Raw genomic sequence first — 22,313 nt, forward strand, 5'->3', positions numbered from 1 at the left:
TTTTTGAATGAAAATTTATAGGTCAAAACTGGTTTTAAATAAGCAAAACTCCGCACATTGCATGCCAAGGGCGCAAGGAACCATGCACAGGGAGCATGTTTTCATGTACAATGTGCATGAGCCATATAGCAAAACATTTCCCAAACCATGAGCAACTCACTCCAAAACATATCTATAATTTCTTCAAATGCATAGAAAAAGACACCAAAACATAGTTAAAAACATCATGTAGTGAGGCATCATCACTTCCCATTCAGCAGTTTCTTCGATAGGCATGTCTCAGGCCCTCCAGCATATCCACAACGGATCAACATGTTGTGCATGTTCCTCCTCGATGAAAACATCCCAATTTGCAGGCCTCGACGGATTTCTCTCAATAGGTGGTGTCATTCGCATACAACGTTGCGTTGGTCCAATTTTTGTGGTAAACTTCACGAGGCCATCCAAAAGAAATATGAGCCCTATGAAAGTTAACACATTCTGCAATGACATCATCTAGTTCCACTCCAAGGAACTCAATCAACCATTCAGCCCTTTCATCTTTCGTCATGGACACATGATTGAGAAGTCTAACTTGCATGGACAATATAAAACGCATGACATCTCATCGAGAGTGATGGTCATTTCACCATAATTTAAAATGGAGCAATTATATTGTGTAGAGCTTCAAAGTGAAGCCCAATTTAGATAGATCTTGTCCCAATCCTTTTTTTTCTTGAATAGTAAAGATTTTTTTTTATTGATAATAGATGACAATAAATACAAGTGGTAATAAAGGAAAATGCTATTTATCTAGAAAAATAGCATCAAGAATTTTTCAAGACACATGTGGCAAGTTTTAATTGCATGATTTATTTGTCCACTTCCTATTTTTCAGCCACACCTCCTTGAATTGTGGCAAATAGTGCATTGTGATTGGTTGTTTTTTATTCTTGAAGAATTCTTGATGTTTTTTTCCTAGAGATATAGCATTGCTCGGTAATAAATCCGCGTAGCATAATGAAATTACTTTTTTTTTGTACAAAAAAAATCCTAATACATATACAAAAATTCCTTCGTAAAAATATCCTAATACATATACAAAAATTCAACCACCAATGTCACCTTAATTAACATACAATTTAAATCAGCTTACAATTTTGTTATAAGTGCATGGCTACTACGTGCATTTTTCTTTGGATAAATAAGGAGTACTCATTCTGTAATTAACTTGATACTCCCACCGACCAATATAACCAATGCAAATTAGACGGATGTTTGTAATAATTGTGTTGGATTTCAATAATATCGCAGAAATTCAATTGGTTGACATGTCTATTAAAATTATACAGATATTAGATTCGATGTTCTATATAGTAATACGGACTTATTTTCAGGTCATTATTTAAATAAAGGGTATAGTACTAACTCCATAGATAAAGTTGACTAGAAACATCTTGGTCATATCCTTGTTGGGAATTTCAATATGTGCACGTGGATTGGTAATATAATACTCTCTCTGTCTCTATATATAAGCACCATTTTATTAGAGATAAAGGGTGCCTATATATAAAGACGGAGGTAGTAGTATTTAATTGATGCTGGCCTGACGAGGAAAGATAGAACTCCATTACACACAATGACCAAAAACTATACTGCAGTACCAATCCAATAATATGGTGCAGAAAATCGCAATATATTACAACATTGATAGCAGTAGATAACAATTATGTAGTAAAATTGAGAGCAAGCATAGCATACTAAATGAGTAAAATCACAACGTGTATGGCATCAACCTTAACAAGAAATTAAATGCGAGATTATCAAACACTTCTAAATCAAAGAAATAAAAAGGGATAAAAGAAAGGAATTTTGCTCTTTTGGCCTCCAAAGCGGTTCAGTTTGTAACTCTCGATTTTTCCTTAAAAAAAAATAAAAAAAAAACTCGATTTTTTTTTTTTTTTTTTTGTGTTTACAAGTCATTTGGTAGATACCTATCGAACATTGTTTAGACTTTTTGAGCAAATAGGGAGGCCAATAGAGCAATTATCAAAAGAAAGACCCCTTAAAAGTGACTAAGCCCACACTAATGAAAAGATCGAACATGAGAAAAAAGGCCCAATGTTTTAAATCTTACTTTAGAGGCGTACTAGCGGAGTTAATGCTGAATTGACAAATACCAGCAGTCACATTGAATTGAACTCTAATATCACGTTTTTCATGATGAATGAACGTAAATACAAAGATTTATCTTTCACAATCAAACCGACTTTCTAAAAAAACTTAGAACCTTACAAATCATTTCCACTTCTAATACCACCTTTTTTTGTATGAATTGTTAAAGCTTACAAGTTTGGATAATGTATTGCACCAAGAGAAGAGTATGGGTAATGTAGTAATTAGGTATATCATCAAACTATTTAAGCACCCTTCTCATTTTTCATGGAAAATTGTTAATGCAATTAATGTGTCTATTTTATGTGTTAATATTAGCAAATTGTCCTTTGTTTGTATCTTTTCATATTTCAAGACAAGTTAATAGTATTAATTAAGGGTATGTTTAGGAAAAAATAATGAATGCATCAAGTAATTTAAAAAAGGGTTTATATTTAGAGACATATTTTTAATCAAAAAAGTGTTTAAATATAGGGACGGAGGAAGTACATATATACAAAAAAAGTTAACTAATTGCGATTGGCACACATAGTTAGACACTTAGCTCATGACTTGGGTTCTTGTAGATAATTTCAAAGTTAGTAGGTCATAGTAGTAAATTTCATTGTAATATCTAAATATTTTCTGAAAAGAAATAAAAATGGTATTAAAGCACATAAGTGTTTCTTTCATATTTCCTCCTCACCAAATTTTTGTTGTGTACCATTTGTGCCTAATTCTTCTTTATTTCGGTAACAATAACAATCATCAACTGATCTATGTCACGTTTTCCAGAAAATGGTACCACCCCTTCTCCAATTTTCGTGTGCTTGCCATGCCTAATATACCCTTTATTCCTCTTCAAGCACAATTTCAAATCTCATTTACTATTAGACTATTAACATGACTGACATGATTGATAATGATATGTGAAAACAAGGAGTGTGTCCGATTTGTATATGAGGCCGAGAAATACATAGTCGGACATAACCCGAAATCAATAATATTTGGACACACACATATGATAAAATTTAAAAGAAAAAAAAATTTAGTTATATGACTTAATATCATTTTTCTTTTAAATTTTATAACTCGTGTGCGTCCAAAATACTATTATTTAAGGTTTAGTCTATGTAAGAGTTGCCCTATGAGGCCAAACACTTGGTTATACGTAAGCACGTGTCTAAAAATTATGCATCATCACATTTATTTTTGAGTGTACATAATTTATTTTAGATGCACATACATCATACATGCATACTTGTATTTTTGACACAACATGCATACTTATTTTTTTTGACACAACATTCGATCAAAAAAAATCTTAATTTTTGACACAACATTCGATCAAAAAAAATCTTAATTAGAGCAAATGTTCAATATAAATTGTCATAATCTAGTATTCCCTCAATCTCTCATAAGTCCCATGTTAGAATATTTCTGTCTAAAATTATGTAACTTTTAGAGTATCAAAACTTACTAACATTTTCAAACAATACTCTCATTTATATTTGACAATGGTTGGCAGAGTCTCTCCAGCTTGACTGTGATTCTATGCTGGTGATTCAAGTTTTTTCTTTACACTCTATTCTTCTTTGACAACTTACAAATAGAGGGGAGTATTGTCTTTCATTGGTCTGTTTTTATATTTGTAGGAATGTAACTTTTGTGCTGATAGATTTGGCTGCCAAAACTTGCTATCCAAGGTTTCTTTGGTGGAACACCATCCCAAAATGTTAGTTGTGATTAGTGATGATTTTTGGTGCAATAGGATAGGGGAGGGGTCCCTAGTTATGACTTTCTATAATTCTGTGGCAAGGGTTTTGATTTGTTTCCTCTCACTCTTCTGTTCTTTTCTCCTTCTAATTTTTTTTTTTGGTATGCTAGCTACATAATATAATTGTTGATATCTATCATTAATTTGAACACATTTTATTATACTAAAAGTTAACAAAATTAATAATTTTTTAAGAAGTAATTACCTTTATGAACATCTATAATAAGATTAAAGTAGTACTTGTTCATGTTAGAGTTAGCCAAAAACAAATTTGCATTAAAGATGTAAAAGTAAATTAATTGAACAAATATAGACACAAAACAATTGCCTTAAGCCAGTAGCATGTCAAATATGGTCAAACATATAAACAGCAAAGAAATAGCCAAAAGAAAAAGCACAAAAACCAATGACATGATTCAGCACTGAGAAGAGTAATTCAAAGGCAGGTTAGTTGGTTGATTTATGTAATAAAGAAGTGTACATCCATCCATCCAAGTCATAAAACTTTGGCTTCTGTTTAACAAAATGCCAAAAGTACCACAGCATAACAAACAAGGCCCCTAGTATTCTGCTATATGAGAAACAGTCCAAAACCAGGAGTTTATACAATTATTATACTTCTTTAAATCTTTAATTCTCATAACTACTCCTAAGTCATCATCACTTTCATAACAGACACACACTCTCTCTCTCTCTTCTTAACTAATGCCTATTTTTTTCTTCAATTCATTTTTTCACTTTTTACTTTTTGCCTTTTATGGAACAAACTGTACACAAGGGAATACACTACAGCAGACTCATTTTCACCCAACACAAACGGTTCCCTTGCATCTGACTACCCTCACTTTCCTAACCCATGATCTTCCTGTATCAACCATTTAGCTTTGTATAGCTCCTACTCCAAGAAAATCAATGAATGGTAGTAACATGTTTATCTTAACACCAACATTTTCACTTTCACCAGAAATTGAGATATTGGACCTATTGGTGGTAACTGACTCAGATACTGATACTTCAGAGTTTGAATCTGAAAAATTGGACTGGTCCACCACCACATCTATTAGCTTTAGCTTTTCCACTTGTTCATTCTTCTTACAAGCTCCAAAATACTTGTCAAAATTCACATCCCTAGTTGCCACCACACTTTCTCTAGATTTGTCTGCAATTACACATCACATAATGTAACATATGTTATGTAAACAATTCAGTTTGGACATGAGAAAACTAATAGTAACTAATTTCGTGGTTTAGAATCATGACGCACCACCTCGTCATGATTCTAAACATGCACTTATAGTATATACAAAAACATCACAATTGTAAATGCGACGGCATCGGCCCATTTGCCTACATTTTACCGCAATATAAATATTCGTAGCGGAATCATAACCGCAACTTAAAACCATGTTTTATACTATTATAAGCCTAATGAGAGATTATTAAATATTGCATACCCATTAGTGATCCATAGCCTTGATGATTCTCAACTGGAACAACTAGTTTATCAAACAGTTGAGGACTTAGTTTAGCTGAAGAAGGAGTGAGTGAGAGATTAGTGGAAGTTGAGACATTTCCATCAATGGTGCTTGAGATAGTTGAATCACTAGCTGCATTGTTTGAAAGACTTAATTTTAAATCCTTTGAAAGACTTTCAACAACAACTGGCTTTCTCCTTCTATACACAGTACACTGTTCCCTATGTCTTCTAGCCATGATCACATGCCAATGATTCTTCACTGCATTATCTGTCCTCCCTGGAAAAAGTCTAGCAATTATAGCCCATTTGTTACCATACATTTTATGAGCAGCTAAAAGTCTCTCTTCTTCCTCCTCAGAAAAGGTTTTTTTGTTGATTCTTGGGTCTAGCTGATTGAACCACCTCAATCTACAACTTTTTCCTGCAATTAAAATTGAACAAAAAAATATTAAAATACATGCAAGGTTTTATTCCTTCCTCACATTACAGAAATGGAAATCAAGCACAAATTTTTTCACACCCCAATTTATAAATATTAAAAAAAGTATTGAACTTTAGAAATACTACTTAAAAAAAAATATTGTAAAATCACATTGATATGTTGATTTTGTTGAAGTTAAAAAATGCAACTTTTGTTAATATCATCACTTTGAGACACAACAGGATTATGCTAAGCTCTTACTAAATCCAAACATGCATTTACTCTAGAATTCATCTAAACATAAACTTTAATATTTTGTTAAAAATGGGGAGAGGATGAATCACCTGATCTTCCTTCAAGATGTTCTGCAATCAAGTTCCAATTTTGAGGACCATATTCAGCAACAAGCTCCTTAAGTTTAGCATCTTCTATTGGTCTCCAATGACCTCTAGAACAAAGCTTGGAGTATCCAACTTTCACAGAAACAGAGCTTTTATCTTCTACTTCATTACCAAGTTTCAAAGACAAGTTTTTTCCTTGAACCTCAAAGCACCCATCTTCTACTTTGGACTTAAACATTGAGGGTCTCAAAATCTGAAGACCCTTTTCAGGGTTTGTCAAAGGAAGAGCTTTGGAATCAACAAGATGAGTTGAAGGAATAGGAGCTAAAGGAAAAAGACTCATATTGATATCACCATTGTTGAACTTTTGTGAAGTCATGGTGGAGAGACTCAAGTAAAAACAAAACTGAAAAAAAAGTTTAACTTTAAGATCAGAAACTGGTTATTGTTATTCTAACTTGTATCTATCACCTAGGAAGTTACAAAATGCTAGAAGAGGAAAAAGAGGCATGAAAATGAAACAAAAAGGGATTTTTTGTTACTCTATTACATGAAAAATGAAGCATGTGAGAATGAAAAGAGTGAAAGATTTAATAGCATTGTTGTATATTCCATCTCTCACTGATTCACCCGTGAGTGAAAACTGAATCACAGAAGAGAGAGAAGAGTTAGGAATAAAGAAAAGAGGAAAGGAAGAAGAGAGAACTAAAGCACAGAGTTTCAACTTTCACAAGGTGGGGTTGAGTTATTATAATTTATAAGAATGAAAAGAAAACAGGAACGTTTTAAAGGAGAGAAAATAAATAGGAAATTGAATGAGGTTTTTTCAACCTTGGTGAGAGAGTTAGGAGGTAGCAAAAGGTACATAAAAGATTCGAGCCCACACAATTATGTTCACTATGTTTCACTTGAAGAGAGAGAGGAAATGAGATCAGGAGATAAATGGATTATGTGTAGTTATAGATCTTGACCGTTAGATTAAGAGATTAATAGTTGAAATCGTCAATTTTAGTGGACTCGTTTAACTTCTTCAAAAAATAATTAAAATCGTTTATAATTAATTTATGATTGTGACGAATTAAAGTTCAAATGAAAAAAATGTATGTGTTTAAAGATCGTAATGGAGGAAACATATGTAAACAACAAAAGAAAAAATATATTCAAAGAGGATTTCATAAATTTTAGTATTGTTCAAACTAGTTAAAATTAACAATGCCCAACACATTTATTGCATATGTAAATTTGTAATAACTTAATACATGTTTAAATTTGTGACGAGTTTGACAAAATTTTGATGACATAGCATGTATTTGGCATGGTGTAGAGTTGGTGAAAGTGCGACAGAAATTTGTGTTAAGGTGAAAGTTACTTTTGGAGCTTCTCTTTTTTTACATCTATAAACCATGAGTTTGAAAAACACACCGTCAAACCAAACCGATTGATAGTAGTTTTATGAAGTTCAATTGTAATGAGTAATCTTCATTTTAACAAAACCTATATTTTAGAGCCTCGCAAAATTAAGTTGTCACTAAAAGATTTTGTCTAGCTCATTCACAATTTAAATATACACTTTTTAGTGTTAACTCTTCGGTTGCTAAAAATATGAATCATGTTAATCGAATATTTAGTCGAGAGCTAAAAATTGTTCCACCCAACAATCTTTGATAATGTGCTCTCCCTAACTCCACCTCACTAGTGTAAAATTAAACAATAAAAGTAGTGTTGAATGGGGCTTTGGTTTGTGTCTCTGGAAAAGTGTTGGTTGATGTACACAGTACATACAGTTCGAGAACCGCTCGTGTGGGTTGTCACAAAAACAAAACAAAACAAATGCATGGTGTTTTGGGTATTACTGTTTTTTTATTTTCTTCTTTTCTTGCTGGATGTGCTTGCACACACACTCACTCGGGGTTTGGGCAGAAAAACAGAATCTGTTTGTCTTTTTGTTTAGTCCTTTTTTTGCTTTTTCAAAGGGAACGGAAAACATATGATTTTGAAAGCTAACAAACAAAGTTAAAACCATCCATCAATCTCACCACCTGTCCCTCACGTCTTTCTACAATCTTTTTTTACCCCTCAACCAATATCTTCTCTTTAAAATAAATTACTTAACATGCATTTAACATTTTTCATATACTTTGTATTAACATTGACACTTAATTAACTCATGAATATTGGCTTCTACAAGAGAAATGATATTTTGACAACCACTTTTTGACAACTTTTGGACAACTTTCTCTCTCATACTCACATGATATTGTTATCCTCTCTCTTCTTTTTTCTCTCTCCATTGTTTTTGACCAATAAGAAATGAGAAAAACAAGGTTGTCAACAAAGTTGTCATCAAATGGATGTCAAAATATCATTACTCCTTCTACAATGTCGTTGGTTCAGTTTCAGTTGTCGATGTGATGACTTCTTCGATAAATGATTTGTATGCATCTATGTATGTGTTCTTTGAACCTTTAGATTTGTTGAAGATTTATTCTGACTATGACGAGCGGTTGGAATCAAACTCTTTATTCTGACTATGACGAGCGGTTGGAATCAAACTCATCTAAACTTTTTGCACTTTGAATTGAAAGTCTAACCTACATTTTGGAAAAGGTAACTTGATATTTGCATTGGTTCAAAGGGACATTGAAACTAGATATGTTTGTTATAAATTACGATAATTTTGTGCGCAAATGTAAACTAAAATATACTATAACATTATGTTTTCTTGGACTTTTTTATAAAATGGCTGCACTTAGCTTCTTTCTTCCAAATTAAAATAGATGATCACGTGCTAATGGAAATTTCTGACCAAATTAACTATTCTAATAATGCCGTAAGCTTGTACTTTAATGCCGTCGGTTGAGACTAAAATTATAAAAAGTTTATATATGTACCAAACAATCAAACAGAACCTATTCAAACTATACAATAATAATATAAAACTCATTGTACATATCGAGCCACTTAGATATAAACTTATTATATTGAACTCTTGTGTGACATATATTCTTGATATGCAATTAAACAAAAAAAACATGTATTCTTTCTTGATATGTATGAAACTCAATTTAGCTGCACGCGCATGCACGAAGGGCTTGTAGTAGGTAGCATTACAACAAGTTGATACATGCTTTTAATCATGCAAATTAAGATAAAAAAATAAATACATTATTAGATTATGCTGGAATTATTGAATCGATCGCTTTGAAGTAAGGAATATATCACATAATTAATGATGTTATTTTTCTATGGTTATGTGCATGTAACAAGGTATACATGTAACAAAACAAATCCATCAACTGATTCGATCATTCTCTTTTTTATTAATAAATAATTTTGTAAGCTATCAATGAATTTGACCCTTTCCCAATTTCAAACTTCTCTTGAGTGAAAAAAAAATGAAAAGGTCAATCAAAATAAAAAGATCTTTGTTTATTTTAATTAACATAATTACAAACTGTTCCTTTTCCTTCTTGTTAGTATCCCTAGCTTTTAGTTGTTTTCTTTTCTCCCTTTCATGATGTTTATGGCGTGCATGTGATTTAGTATAATCGTGTTTATTAATTAGGGAGACGCCTTTGGTAATTACAATTTCTTGGTTAAGACTTAAGAGTAAAAACATGTTTGTTTAACCAACCATAATTATAATATATATGACCTCAAGTATATGCATTTTAATATATGTCCACGGTTAAGGTTTTTGAATCTACTACTCCATTCGTCTCAAATTAAGTGTTTCTTATGAGCTTTACACGGTTATTAAAAAATTAATTACTAGTGTTGAATCAATGGTAAAAAAATGTTCCATTTACAAAAACACTATTGTTAATTATAGTTAGTAGAGTAATTAGATGATTAAAATGCAATTTATATCAATTATTAGGATAAAAGAATTATAAAGGTTGTATTTGATATTATAAAATGGACAAATAATTTGAGATAAAGAAAAATAAAAAAGATAACACATATATTAAGACGGATGGAGTATGAGATATATTCTCGTGAGGCCGCGGCGTGAGACATTCAGAAATCGAACCCAATTTTTGTTAGGTTACCTGCACATGTTGATAAAGTTTTTAATCTTAAACCAAGATCTTCTACTAATTAATTAGAACTCATTTATCAAATCCAAATTTTTTATTGAAGTTAACTCGTGGTTCTCCATATTTTGAATGAGACTTGGTGGTTCTCCATATGAGAATAATTTTTCCATAACATTTGAGATAAGCATTGAGATGAGAATAGGAGGATAAGACAAGAGAAGCTAGCTGTAAAAGTAAAACCACACGAAATGCATGAGGCTGAAACAAACACAGTTAAAAAGGTCAAATTCAAAGGAAAACCTTTATTATTTTCTGAGGTAAAAAAGAAAGTACGAAATGATGGGTTTTACTACTTCTTTCTTTGACCAAAAGAAGAGATCTTATTGCATCTTGTGTAGGAGACATTAACACCATTTGTTACCCATTCTTACTTGCTTTGTTTCGTTGTTATAAAAACGTACTCTCTTTTAGGGCTGGACAACATTTCAGAAAACCGCCCAAACCGCCCGTTTCGAATGACCCGTGTGCAAGCGGGTCGGTTTAGGCGGGTCGCTCGGGTAATTCGGATTAGCAAAAACGGACTTGGATGGGTGCTAACGGTCGGTTGCGGTTGGGTAATATAAACCCACGACAATCCATATCCGACCGACTAACACTTCATAGAATAGATAATTATTACTTCTTGTATGTATTGTCCCATCCTAATGAAAAATGTCAGGTTATTAATTTTTTTTAGAGCTGTACACTGAGACCCCCACATGCTAAAACTCCTTTTTCTCATGACTTTATTCTTTTCACAGATCACAGTATCATTTTCCCAACAACCACTTTTCTATTTTCTCTCTTCTCTTCTAGACTACCCTTCTCTTTCTTCTCTCTTCCAAACTCCTTCCTGTTTTCCTTCTTCCCCACAGTTCTTCCTTTTCTTCTCCAAACTCTATCATATGCATACCCATTCTTTTGTTGCTTCAACCCAGAGAAATAAATGCAACTTTTGTATCAAATCTGTTCAATTAAAGCTTGTAGATTTATACAAGATTCAACATTTGATTCAAAGAAGAAGATAATCTTCAGCCACAAGTAGATTTGACATGAGTTTCACAATCTTTTATGTTATTGTTTGTTGTATAAGTTTGTTTTTTTGAATCAAATGTTGGTTGTATAGGTTAAAATTCAATGTTTTGAAGTTTATTTGGTTTGTAATTTTGTATGAATATTGCTACTGGATGATAAGCTTAATCAATGGTAAATTTTAGAATTTTTGTAAATGACTTTGAAATTTAGCTTCCATGATGTTTTGTGATTTTTTTCCTTCATACCCGTGTCCACCGACCGCATAAACCGCATTCCGACGAACCCGTCAACCGCCGTAACCGAGCGTTCGCATGGACGGAAACGGACTATATTCTACCAACCGCGGTTACCTTTCGTTTGGGGTTCTCGGACCGAATTCCGACCGAACCCGACCGTTGTCCACCGCTACTCTCTTTGCATTGCCACTTACACACATTTCTTGTTTCTGCGTTCTGTTTGGCTCACCCATGTCCCAATCCCATCATCTCAAGATTCCTTCCATTTCTTTGCAAACCAACAAAATTATCGCACGTGATATGTCATTTATCAAGTTCCAACCCCACTATGCCACGTATCTCTATATGGTCGACGTTACTAACGTTAATTATGTACGTGTGTGTGATCAACATAAATAAAACGTACAGCATACAACATTATCATCTGTCGAGAATCAGTTTTAAATTGTCGTTTTCATTGTAAGTTTGTAACCTCATCAACTCTATCAATGAAATCATTATATTTCCAAAACTTAAATTGACCCGTCTACCATAACACTATAGTATGACAAAATGTGTAAGGGCAATATAAATAGAAAAAAACGAAATTAATCTCTAATTTTATTTTATTTTAAAATAATGGATCTCATCAATGTCTTTTTTTTTTTTATCTCTTGCATACACGAAATCTTTTTTTTTCTTTAGTGGTCTAATCCACGTGTCTTCAATGTGTACTATTTTTTTTTTTGGTCAAGATCAATGTGTACTATTTAGCATTCTGTAAATAGATTTTGGATATCCCTTATACTTTCATAATGCATTTTGCTCATAGAAAAACTCAAAATAAACGAGCTTTGCTAGTTATTTTCCGTCCTTTTTGACTCTGGTTCTACAGCAAAAAAAAAAAAAAAAAACAATTTTGAAATCGAGTTTAAGAACCTTTTTTGCAACTTGCATCCATTTTTGAAAGAGTTGTCGGCTTAAAAAATTCTAAAATTGTCTGTGGTTTAATCCTCTTGCCTTCGATGTCTACGATTTAATACTATGTAAATAGGTTTTGATTAGCTGTGAGACATACATTAATTTCACTCAATAAGAGAATAAATGTTAGAGAGAGTGTTGAAAATAGAGTGTCACTAGCATTTCGACTAGTGCTCGCAACACTCTCTCAAATACTCACTTCCTTATTGATTTAAATCATAGTTGGGTTTCACACTTTAGAAATGGGTTCCAAGTGGTGGGACATACATTAATCTCACTCAATAAGAGAGTAAGTGTTAAAGAGAGTGTTGCAAAAAGGGTGTCTCTAGCATTCTTCAACCCAACAAATGAGCCTAAACTTGGCAAAAATGGGTCAACCCTAATTTGTCTATGCTAACGTTTAATGGCACAAGACCACTTTGACCGAATTTTTTATTCAACATAATTGAATCGTGTCGAAAAAATGAGCTTTCGGTTTGTTTTCTTACGGCCTAACTCATGCTAGAATTTTGAACTCATCAATCTTACCTAATAGGTAGTATCGCCTATTTTATGTATGTTTGGTATCACGATATCATGCTTCTGACGTACCCACTGTGATGTTAAATGGAGGCTTGATATTATCAATTTGCCTTAATGATGGAATTGAGGAAGGTCTTATAAGTAGTGTTATTTATTCCATATAATTAACTCATAAGTTAAATGAATTCTTAAAATAAAATAATAATAAATTAAATTAATTATTAACATAAAAAAATAACATTTAATAGGGAATATTAACATTTTAATTGTTTTTTTTTCGAAGATGAACATTTTAATTGGAGAAACGATATTTTGACAACCACTTTTTGACAACTTTTGGACAATTTTCTCTCTCATACTCACATGATGTTGTTATCCTCTCTCTTCCTTTTTCTCTCTCCATTGTTTTTGACCAATAAGAAGTGAGAAAAACAAGGTTGTCAACAAAGTTGTCATCAAATGGATGTCAAAATATCATTACTCTTTTAATTGTTAGTATACATGTTGATCACTAAAAAAATTGTTTTTCTATTGATCTGGTGTTGTAAGCCCCACAAGCCAAAAGAGGTAATTGGGATTGAAAGATAAAGGAAGAGAAAGTAGCTTAATTTATGGTAGCATGATGAGAGTGGGTTAAGTGTATAAAAAATAATGATGATAATAATTGACTGGAAGAAGGTGAAGAAACAGAGTGAAAAAGAAAGTTGGGGGAGAAGATAACAGAGAAAAGATCCTATCAGAAAAGAAAGATCTCGTTTTCATTGGCCCAAATCTGTATAACAGAAAAATCCACCAAAAAAATCAAACGCATTAATTTTTTACCGTTAACTAACTCTTTGAACTATCAAGTTTGAACAGAAATGTGCAAAATTGGTTTGGTTTGGGTTTGGTTGCAGAATGCACACGCGTGAGGGATCAGAAATGAAACAGTGCTGACACAGAAACGGTTTCAGTTTCAAGTATACGAACCCACGAGGGGCACAATAGTTACAAAGGTGAAGTGAAGACGTTTCATGGTTCAAGTATGTTAAGTTCATTGTTTTGATTTTATAAACAAAATACTTTTTCTAAATTTACTTATAAACATAATTAACTAACCTTACAAACATAATTAAACTAACTTTTTTTAATATTTGTAAAGGAAGATAATTTGGTGAATTTCATCAACCGGTTTCGCTTTATCTTGTGGGGAATGGTGGTATCTGGAGAGATATCATTTCTCCAGATATAATTGTGTTTGTCCGAAAAACATTGGGTTGTTGTTCTTATTTACCATATTTGTTATTAAGCGGTTAGTTAAACAATTATACTAATAAATTCAATGGACATGAAGCTGACATTTCATTTGGTGAATTTCATCAACCGGTTTCGCTTTATCTAGCATTATCTTTACTAAAATTGATGGATTAATTTTTTTGACGTGGAAATAATTTCATTAGAATATTTTGTCAAAACAAAAAATCACTAAAATATGTTTGAAATTAAATTGAAGGTCACAACAGCAAAAATACAAGATGAGGAATTTTAGAGTTACTTGGAGAGTAAATTGATAGACAATCAATTTTAGATACCTATAAAGTGTCACTTTGCAAATTTAGGAGAACAACTTCTTTTTGAGTAGACTGTTATTTTGATCTGAAAATGTATGGACTGATGTCACTACGATCTCTTAACATATTGAAATTACAAGAATATCTATAAATGTGTACATTGTTAATAATTTAATGGATTAAAGTGATTAATATAATAGACATTTTTTGTTACAAGTACTTAGTGTGTCCCAATTCTCCCAATTATGGTTCAGTTGGGTTGGTTCTAACTAAGTTTCAAATCCTGCAACAACAAAACATTTTACTCCTCTCAAAAAACTAAACATAATCGATAACATGAATCAAATGATGTCATAAAGATATATCATTTTAAATGTTAGGCTAAATTGAATTTTTGATCCCTTAACTATTTAGGTAGTATTGCTTTGATCCCTTAATTAAAATTCGATTTATTTTGGTCCCTTAACTTATCTCCATTACACATTTTGTCCTTTCCGTTCATTTTCATTCAAAAACGTTAGGTTTTCTTCATCTTCTTCTCCTCTTTTTCATCTTCATATCATCTCCATCAACCTTCAACAACAAGAATCCCAGAAAATTTCCAGAAGAAAATGAAGAAAACCTAACGTTTTTGAATTAAAACTAACGGAAAGGACCAAAATGTATAACAGAGAGAAGTTAAGCGACCAAAATAAATCGAATTTTAATTAAGGGACCAAAGCGATACTACCTTAATAGTTAAGGGACCAAAAAGACAATTTAGCCTAAATGTTACAACCACAAAAATATTTTTTATTTGTTTTTGTTTCTGTATTAACTTAATATATCATCATTGGTTGTTGTCGGCCATCACTTCGACCAATACTCTACCTCCTCCAATCATTTATGTGATCACTTTCAACCAATGGTAACTATTATTGTGACCATCGTCGATCACTACTATTCTGAGTTTCCGACAACTACTTAGAGATTACCACTCCAGCAATCGATCATCATCAATTTGATCATTTCTCTCCACCAATAACTACTGATCAAACAATTCTAACTACTACGCAGGGGCGGATACATTAAGAGGTTATGTGGGGCTAAAGCCCCACGTCCAATTTCCCTATTTTTTTATTATAAAAGGGTAATAGTTATTTTGGTCCCTGAATGTGTAACAAGTAGTCAAAATAGTCTTTTAATGTATTAAAATTTTAAAATAGTCTATAATTTTGCACTTTGTTAGTCAAAATAGCCTTGAAGTGACAATAAGTAAGTATATTAAAAGACTAATATGACAATTTCCACAAATTATTTTAAGGGTTAATATGTGTTCACCCCCTGTAATTTGGGCGAGTTCCGGTTTTTCCCCTATAAAAAATTTTGTTAAGATTCCGACCATGAATTTTGAAGATTCCGTCGAAATCACCCCTGGTCGAATCTGGCACACGCCAGGTGCTGACGTGGCGCGCCACGTCACCTTTTTATGATGATGTGGCACTATGACTGTATAATTATTTTTATTTTTATTTTTTTAATTAAAAAAAATTTAATTTTTTTTTATTTTTTTTTAAAAGAATAAAAAAAACGAAAAAAATTCTTAACAAATAGAAAAAAATTCTGAAAAAATAAAAAAATACCGAAAAAATTTAAAAAATTTGGAAAAATTAATAAAAATGAAAACAAAAATCTGGAAAATTTTAAAAATAAAATATAAAATCTGGAAAAATTAAAAAAATGAAAAATTTCTAGAAAAAATTAATAAATTTCGAAAAATTCATATTTAAAAATTCATATTTAAAATCTGTATAATTATTTTTTATTTTTTATTTTTTTTGCTCAAAAAAATATGAATTTTAGAAAAAAATATTTAAATAGTAGAAGTTCAAATAGTAGAACAAATATGAATTATGTTTGACTCAAATACCATTGAAACTAGTAGACACTAACATACAAAATGTTTTGAGCAGTTTGTATGTTTTTCGAAAAAAATATGAATTATGTTTGACTCAAATACCATATTTTTTTTTCGAAAATTTAGTTTTTGTAAATATGATTAATATTTTTTCAAAAATTTCAAGATTGGTCATTTTCAAAAATTTGAAGATTAATCATATTTATAAAACCCATGTCCGAATAACAGGATATAATGTATATTGATTGACACCGGTATATAAATCATGTTATACGGTTGAATGACAAGTACTTTCCGAAAAAAAAATATGAATTTTTTTTCATTTTTCCGGTATTGAAAAAAATCTGGAAATATGAATTTTTCGAAATTTATTAATTTTTTCCAAAATGTTTTCATTTTTTTAATTTTTCCAGATTTTATTTTTTATTTTTAAAATTTTCCAGATTTTTGTTTTCATTTTTATTAATTTTTCCAAAATTTTTAATTTTTTCGGTACTTTTTTATTTTTTCAGAATTTTTTCCATTTTTTTTATTTGTTAAGAATTTTTTTTATTCTTTTAAAAAAAATTAAAAAAAAAACATTTTTAAAAAAGTTTTTTTAAAAATTTTTTTGTAAAAATATATTTTTTTAATTAAAAAAATATTTTTTTATTAAAAAAATCAAAAATGCCATGTGTACCATATTAAAAAATAAAAAATAAAAATAATTATACAGTCAGCATGTCACGTCAGCACCTGGCGTGTGCCAGATTCGACCGGGGGTGATTTCGACGGAATCTTCAAATTTCAGGGTCGGAATCTTAACAAAAATTTTTACAGGGGGAAAACCGGAACTCGCCCAAATTACAGGGGGTGAACACATATTAACCCTTATTTTAATGTTAGGGACTATTTTGACTGGAAAATTGCACAATCAATGACTATTTTAAAATTTTGATACATTGAGAGACTATTATGGTTACTCCTTATAACTAGAATAAGTATTATCCCTTATAAATAAAAGGGTTAATTATGTTTTTGGTCCCTACAAAATTGCGACCTTGTAAGTTTAGTCCTTACTTAATTTTAATAGCATTTTTAATCCCTACAAAAAATTTCTGCACTCAATATTAGTCCTTATTCAATCCAAATTTGTTTAATTTATGCTTAAACTCTTAATTTTTTCAACAATTTTTTACAGGCATGTTAAGAACGTTATTAAAAGGTCCTCCGAAAAAAATATCGCAAAAATTTGATTTCTACGTCCATATTTTTGTTACTTATATCTTAAACTTTTGTCATTTTAAAAAATTCATATTTAATTTATTTCATGTTAAAAAATTATAGATTTTAGTAAATGAACCTGTCATAGTGTTCTAAACTTGTATAAAAAGAATCGTTAAAAAATTTAAGAGTTTAAGGATAATTAAACAAAATTTATTTTAGCAAGGACTAAAATTATAAGTAAATTTTTTTTTGTAGGGATTAAAAAAGCTATTAAAATTAAGTAAGGACTAAACTTAGAAGGTCGCAATTTTATAGGGACCAAAAACATATTTAACCCTAAATAAAACACAATAGGTTAAGAATAATACCAACAAGTCAACAATCTTCTGCCAAACTTGTGGAAACAAATAAGTGCAATACATTTGCAATGATTTATAAGTTTATTTGCTTTTGCTTTTGTCGGTAGCAAGTGCAAGTGTTAACAACTTAGCCAACTTTTAACCCCACATGCACCAAATATCTGGATCCGCCCATGCTACTATGCCACTTCACCTACATTCGATCATCAATCCGATCACTTCCGATCACCACTGCAACACTACTACAATGCTTGATCTTTTTTACGGTTTAAAAGTATTAATTTGTTTTGTAAAAAAATAGTTTTAATTTGTACGTCACATTTAATTTCATGATATGGACTAATTTTTGCTTATATACCACGTTGGAGGGAATACATACTACATAGAATAATCAATTTTAAGGGATCAGCAGCGATTTCTATTTCTAGTGTTACAAAAACGACCAAGATTGTCAATTTATTCATTCTTGTTATTCTCAATACTAACTAATCGCGTTTCCAAGGATTAATTAGCACTTGCTCCATCATATATAAAATTAGAAATCTAATCTCTATTGGATTAATGGACACGTTCAAAGCATCAATGTTTTCAATTTTCACAGCTAAGTACAAAACTTCAAATAAAATATTAGCCGGAGTTCATTTCGAATGAAAACAAACATACCTGTAAGAGTGAACCATCAAATTCATCCTTGAATTTTCACGGGTCAGCCAAATTCGTCCCTCAATTATGCGAAATATCAATTTAGTCCCTGAATTTTTCAGACGTCCATCAAAAAGGTCCCCCCGTCCAAGTGCTCTGTTAGCCATGCTGATCTGTCGCCCTGCATGTTGTGTTGTCTTGTACACGTGGCAAAAAAGAAGCCACATGTTCAAGGACTAATTTGATGGAAGTGGAAAAATTCTAGTTTTACTTTTCAGTTTTATTTTTTTATGTCATTCCAATTTTGCCCCTGTATTACCCATGCCTCCTTCCTCATATTTCACTCAGAAACATCAAAAACGTCCTTGACCATTCTCCTTCCCGCTAAAACTTTCTCCATTCTCACCTCTGCAAAATCATCAGCATCTCCGGCGATTCTCACGTTTTTGAAGTTTATGTGTTCGTCTATGGTTAAAGGTAACACCTTTCCTCTAGTATATCAAGTTTTTGTGTTCGTATTCACTCCTTTTTTTGTCCGTTTTTTTTGTTTTTTTGTTTTAAGTTTTTATCATTTTGTTTATGTGATCGTTGATGCTTGCTTTGTTCTTTGTTTGTGTTTGTTGCGTTTTTGAGACAGTTGTTTTGTACACATATGCTTCAAGGATCAATTTGAAATCTGATTAAACAATTCAGGGACTTATTTGATGGTTTTTAATATAACTTAGGGATCTATTTGATAGATAGAGAAATAATTCAGGGACTAATTTGATGGAAATATTATTACAGAAAGGTTACATTCCTCAATCATCTTCAACCTCTTTTCATTAGAACTTTACACATGCCTAGAACAATACAATACCGTGTTATAACTTTTTACAGTATTGGATTTTCTAACAACACAAATTCTATGACACCAACGTCCAAGCACTCTCACATCACCATTAAACTTGAAGCTTGAAGATGAAACTCGACTTTCATAACTGTTTTTTCCCATATTCTCACCCACATCATTTCAGATCCAATTTCAATAGTTTTGCTTCAAGAAATTTTGAGGATTTTGACTTTCAGATTCAATGCGAAAAAGTTAGGGTTTGAAGTTTTCTGAATTGGGGAAGAACTGAACCACTTATTACTAGAAGAAATTTTGCTGATTTTGGAGTGTAGATTGCAGATTGTGTAATTGGGGTTCCAATTTTATACAATTAGGGAAGAAAGAGCTGTTGGAGAAGAAAAGAGCCGTTTGGGAAGAAAGCCAAAACATTTTCTGCAAATCAATCAGTTTAGTAAATGTTTGTTATTATCGGGCAAATTAGTCCCTGTCTACGTGGCATCTGACATGTGAGAGGTTAACAGCCCGTTAACGCTCCGTTTGAACAGGAGGACTAACTTGATTGACATTTAACAAATTCAAGGATTAAATTGATATTTCACATAATTGAGGGATGAATTTGACTGACCCGTGAAAATTCAGGGACGAATTTGATAATTCACTCATTCCTATAACTATAACGACAAGCTCTTGGCACAAGGGGAACGTTGATCTTGTTTCTTGACTGATTGATGTTTTATTAAAAAGAAACGTTGAAGTTTTTTTATTAATAGATGGATAATAACGTAATTCTCTAAATCCATAAGTGTGATTCATATACTAAAAGGCTACACTTGAACGAAAATATGTAAAAGTTTTAGAAATCTGACTGAAACATAATTCAAGATGATCTAAATAAAAAGAACTTGAAAATGACAAGGTTTTGAAGGTTAGAAAGATAGCAAGACAAAGAACGGAGAAAGAAAGCTAATATATCAAAGGTGGTTAGGGCAAATCAACTATAGTTATTTATAGAGTAATTGTGCTATCAACAAGAAAGAAGATCAATCAAAATTTTAGCCAGGAAACCATAAATTATCGTTTGGGTAATTCGTTCGAGGAGCTTAATAACTCACTTAGTCGTTGGCGAGTCAGACAAAAGTAGCTTAATAACCATTTGTAAATTTCATATAGATAAATTTAATCAATCAAACAACTTATTTTATTTGCATTTCACCTATGTTTAACCGCCTTTAACTTTTCATCAACATTTTAGTTCTCGAAAATCATTTGCATCATTTAAGACTCTTTGCGTTTCTTCAAAAAAAAAAAAATTAACACTCTTTGGAGTAGTTAAGAAGCCCACAATGTGATATAGAGTGTCTTTCTTGACGTAGTCGTTTGAAGATAAAGAAAATCATTATTGATAGCTATTATTTGAATCATCGACTAACTTTTAATTTCACCGACAATTGGAGAATCAAATGTGTGTTATGTTGCTATAAATACAAGGTTTGGTCTTCTTTATATTGTAGTCACCAAAAACTCTTAATTTACTCTATTAAGAAGCGAAATTTCAAAGCATGCAAGACAAAGAAAGACTTGCCTATTATATTATTATTATACAAAGGTAATTTGCAATGGGAGAGCCGTTAAATAGTACGAAGCGTTCTCGTATCAAATTTCACGAAGTGCAATCGTATCCTCAAGTGTGCAACTTCCCCTCATTTTTGTTGTTGAAAAAAAAATGGTGGATATTGAATTAAAGAAATAAAAATACAACACCCTAATAGAGATATCCTCAATAATGCTCTAGCCTCATGCCACTAATGAAGTCGGCAAGTACAAGAGATTTTAGAAATCAATTTCATTCTTTTGTATACCTATTTTAACAAATCAATTGAAGAAAATGTGCTAGCTAGGGAGAAGCTGGCAAGATAGGTATATAGAGGTGCTAAAAAATCAAACCATGATTGAATTTATGCTTCTACAAAGTTGTTTAAAGAATGAAAATGCTTCTACAACATTTCCCTTTCCAAGAACTATTTACAATGTTGTTAACAAGTGGTCTATATGTGTTTTAAAGTCATATAGTTGATCCGTTTATTTGTGCTTACATGCTAGCCTGCCCTTTAAAGATGTACTTGTTTGATAAGAAATGATCTATGCACACAATTTTCAAACATAGACACCAAAAATAATACAGATGGTATACATTTTGTCCTTCTTTAAATATTTTCAGTTCACTTCTCGATGTCTCTGCTCATTCATCGAGTGTATATTGGTGTACAATGTCTACACTATGTTGGACAAACTTGTATACCAATAACATCTCTTATATATACAAATTCCCACAAAATACAATTGTCACTCTCCAAATCTAGTAGGTGTTTTTTGTCTTTCCATAGGCTTCATTCACTAGAGATCATTCTAATTGATGCATTGTTAGATATTAAACATAAATACTAAGTCCAATCATAATTCGAACTTTAATTTGTTACATGATAAGGATGTAACATCTTCCTCTACTTGATTCAATCCCTATTAGTAAGAGAAATAATATTTGTACATCAATTTTGTAACAACTTTTGTACAACTTTCTATCTCACACTTACATGATGTTCTTTTCCTCTCTCTTCATTTTTCTCTCTCCATTGTTTTTGACCAATAAAAAGAGAGAACAACAAAGTTGTCATCAAAATTATCTTTAAATGGATGTACATATATCACTACTCTATTAGTAAACCTACCATATCACTAAACTAAAACAACAACTAAATCGACAAGGGTCTTTATGGGTGTTAGTGACAACTTTTTGAGATCAGTTGAAGTTTGATTCTTGTGTTTTGTTGAAAAGGAACACGTGGCGC

The 22,313-nt window shown here is 31.4% G+C and overlaps 1 protein-coding gene across 1 annotated transcript; it reads right to left on the reverse strand.

The window, feature by feature from the left end:
* Positions 1-4,342: 4,342 nt before the first annotated feature.
* Positions 4,343-6,878, reverse strand: LOC146909442 (uncharacterized). The gene is made up of 3 exons (XM_085724842.1): positions 6,153-6,878; positions 5,365-5,808; positions 4,343-5,069 (listed from the first exon to the last, which is right to left on the reverse strand). Exons 1-3 carry the CDS (start codon positions 6,526-6,528, stop codon positions 4,789-4,791), a joined length of 1,101 nt encoding a protein of 366 aa, XP_085580968.1. The 5' UTR covers positions 6,529-6,878; the 3' UTR covers positions 4,343-4,788.
* Between the last annotated feature and the right edge of the window lie 15,435 nt (positions 6,879-22,313).

The sequence above is a fragment of the Medicago sativa genome, chromosome 7 (genome assembly GCF_051527215.1).
Source record: "Medicago sativa cultivar Bolivia chromosome 7, Bolivia_mono, whole genome shotgun sequence".
NCBI lineage: Eukaryota > Viridiplantae > Streptophyta > Magnoliopsida > Fabales > Fabaceae > Medicago > Medicago sativa.

What these genes read in the sequence shown, in the direction of transcription:
- LOC146909442 (XM_085724842.1), bottom strand. Translation starts at nt 6,528, where the DNA reads ATGACTTCACAAAAGTTCAACAATGGTGATATCAATATGAGTCTTTTT. An exon ending in ACATCTTGAAGGAAGATCAG is followed by an intron (nt 5,809 to 6,152) that starts GTGATTCATCCT and finishes TTTTAATTGCAG; the next exon opens with GAAAAAGTTGTAGATTGAGG. An exon ending in AGGCTATGGATCACTAATGG is followed by an intron (nt 5,070 to 5,364) that starts GTATGCAATATT and finishes GTGTAATTGCAG; the next exon opens with ACAAATCTAGAGAAAGTGTG.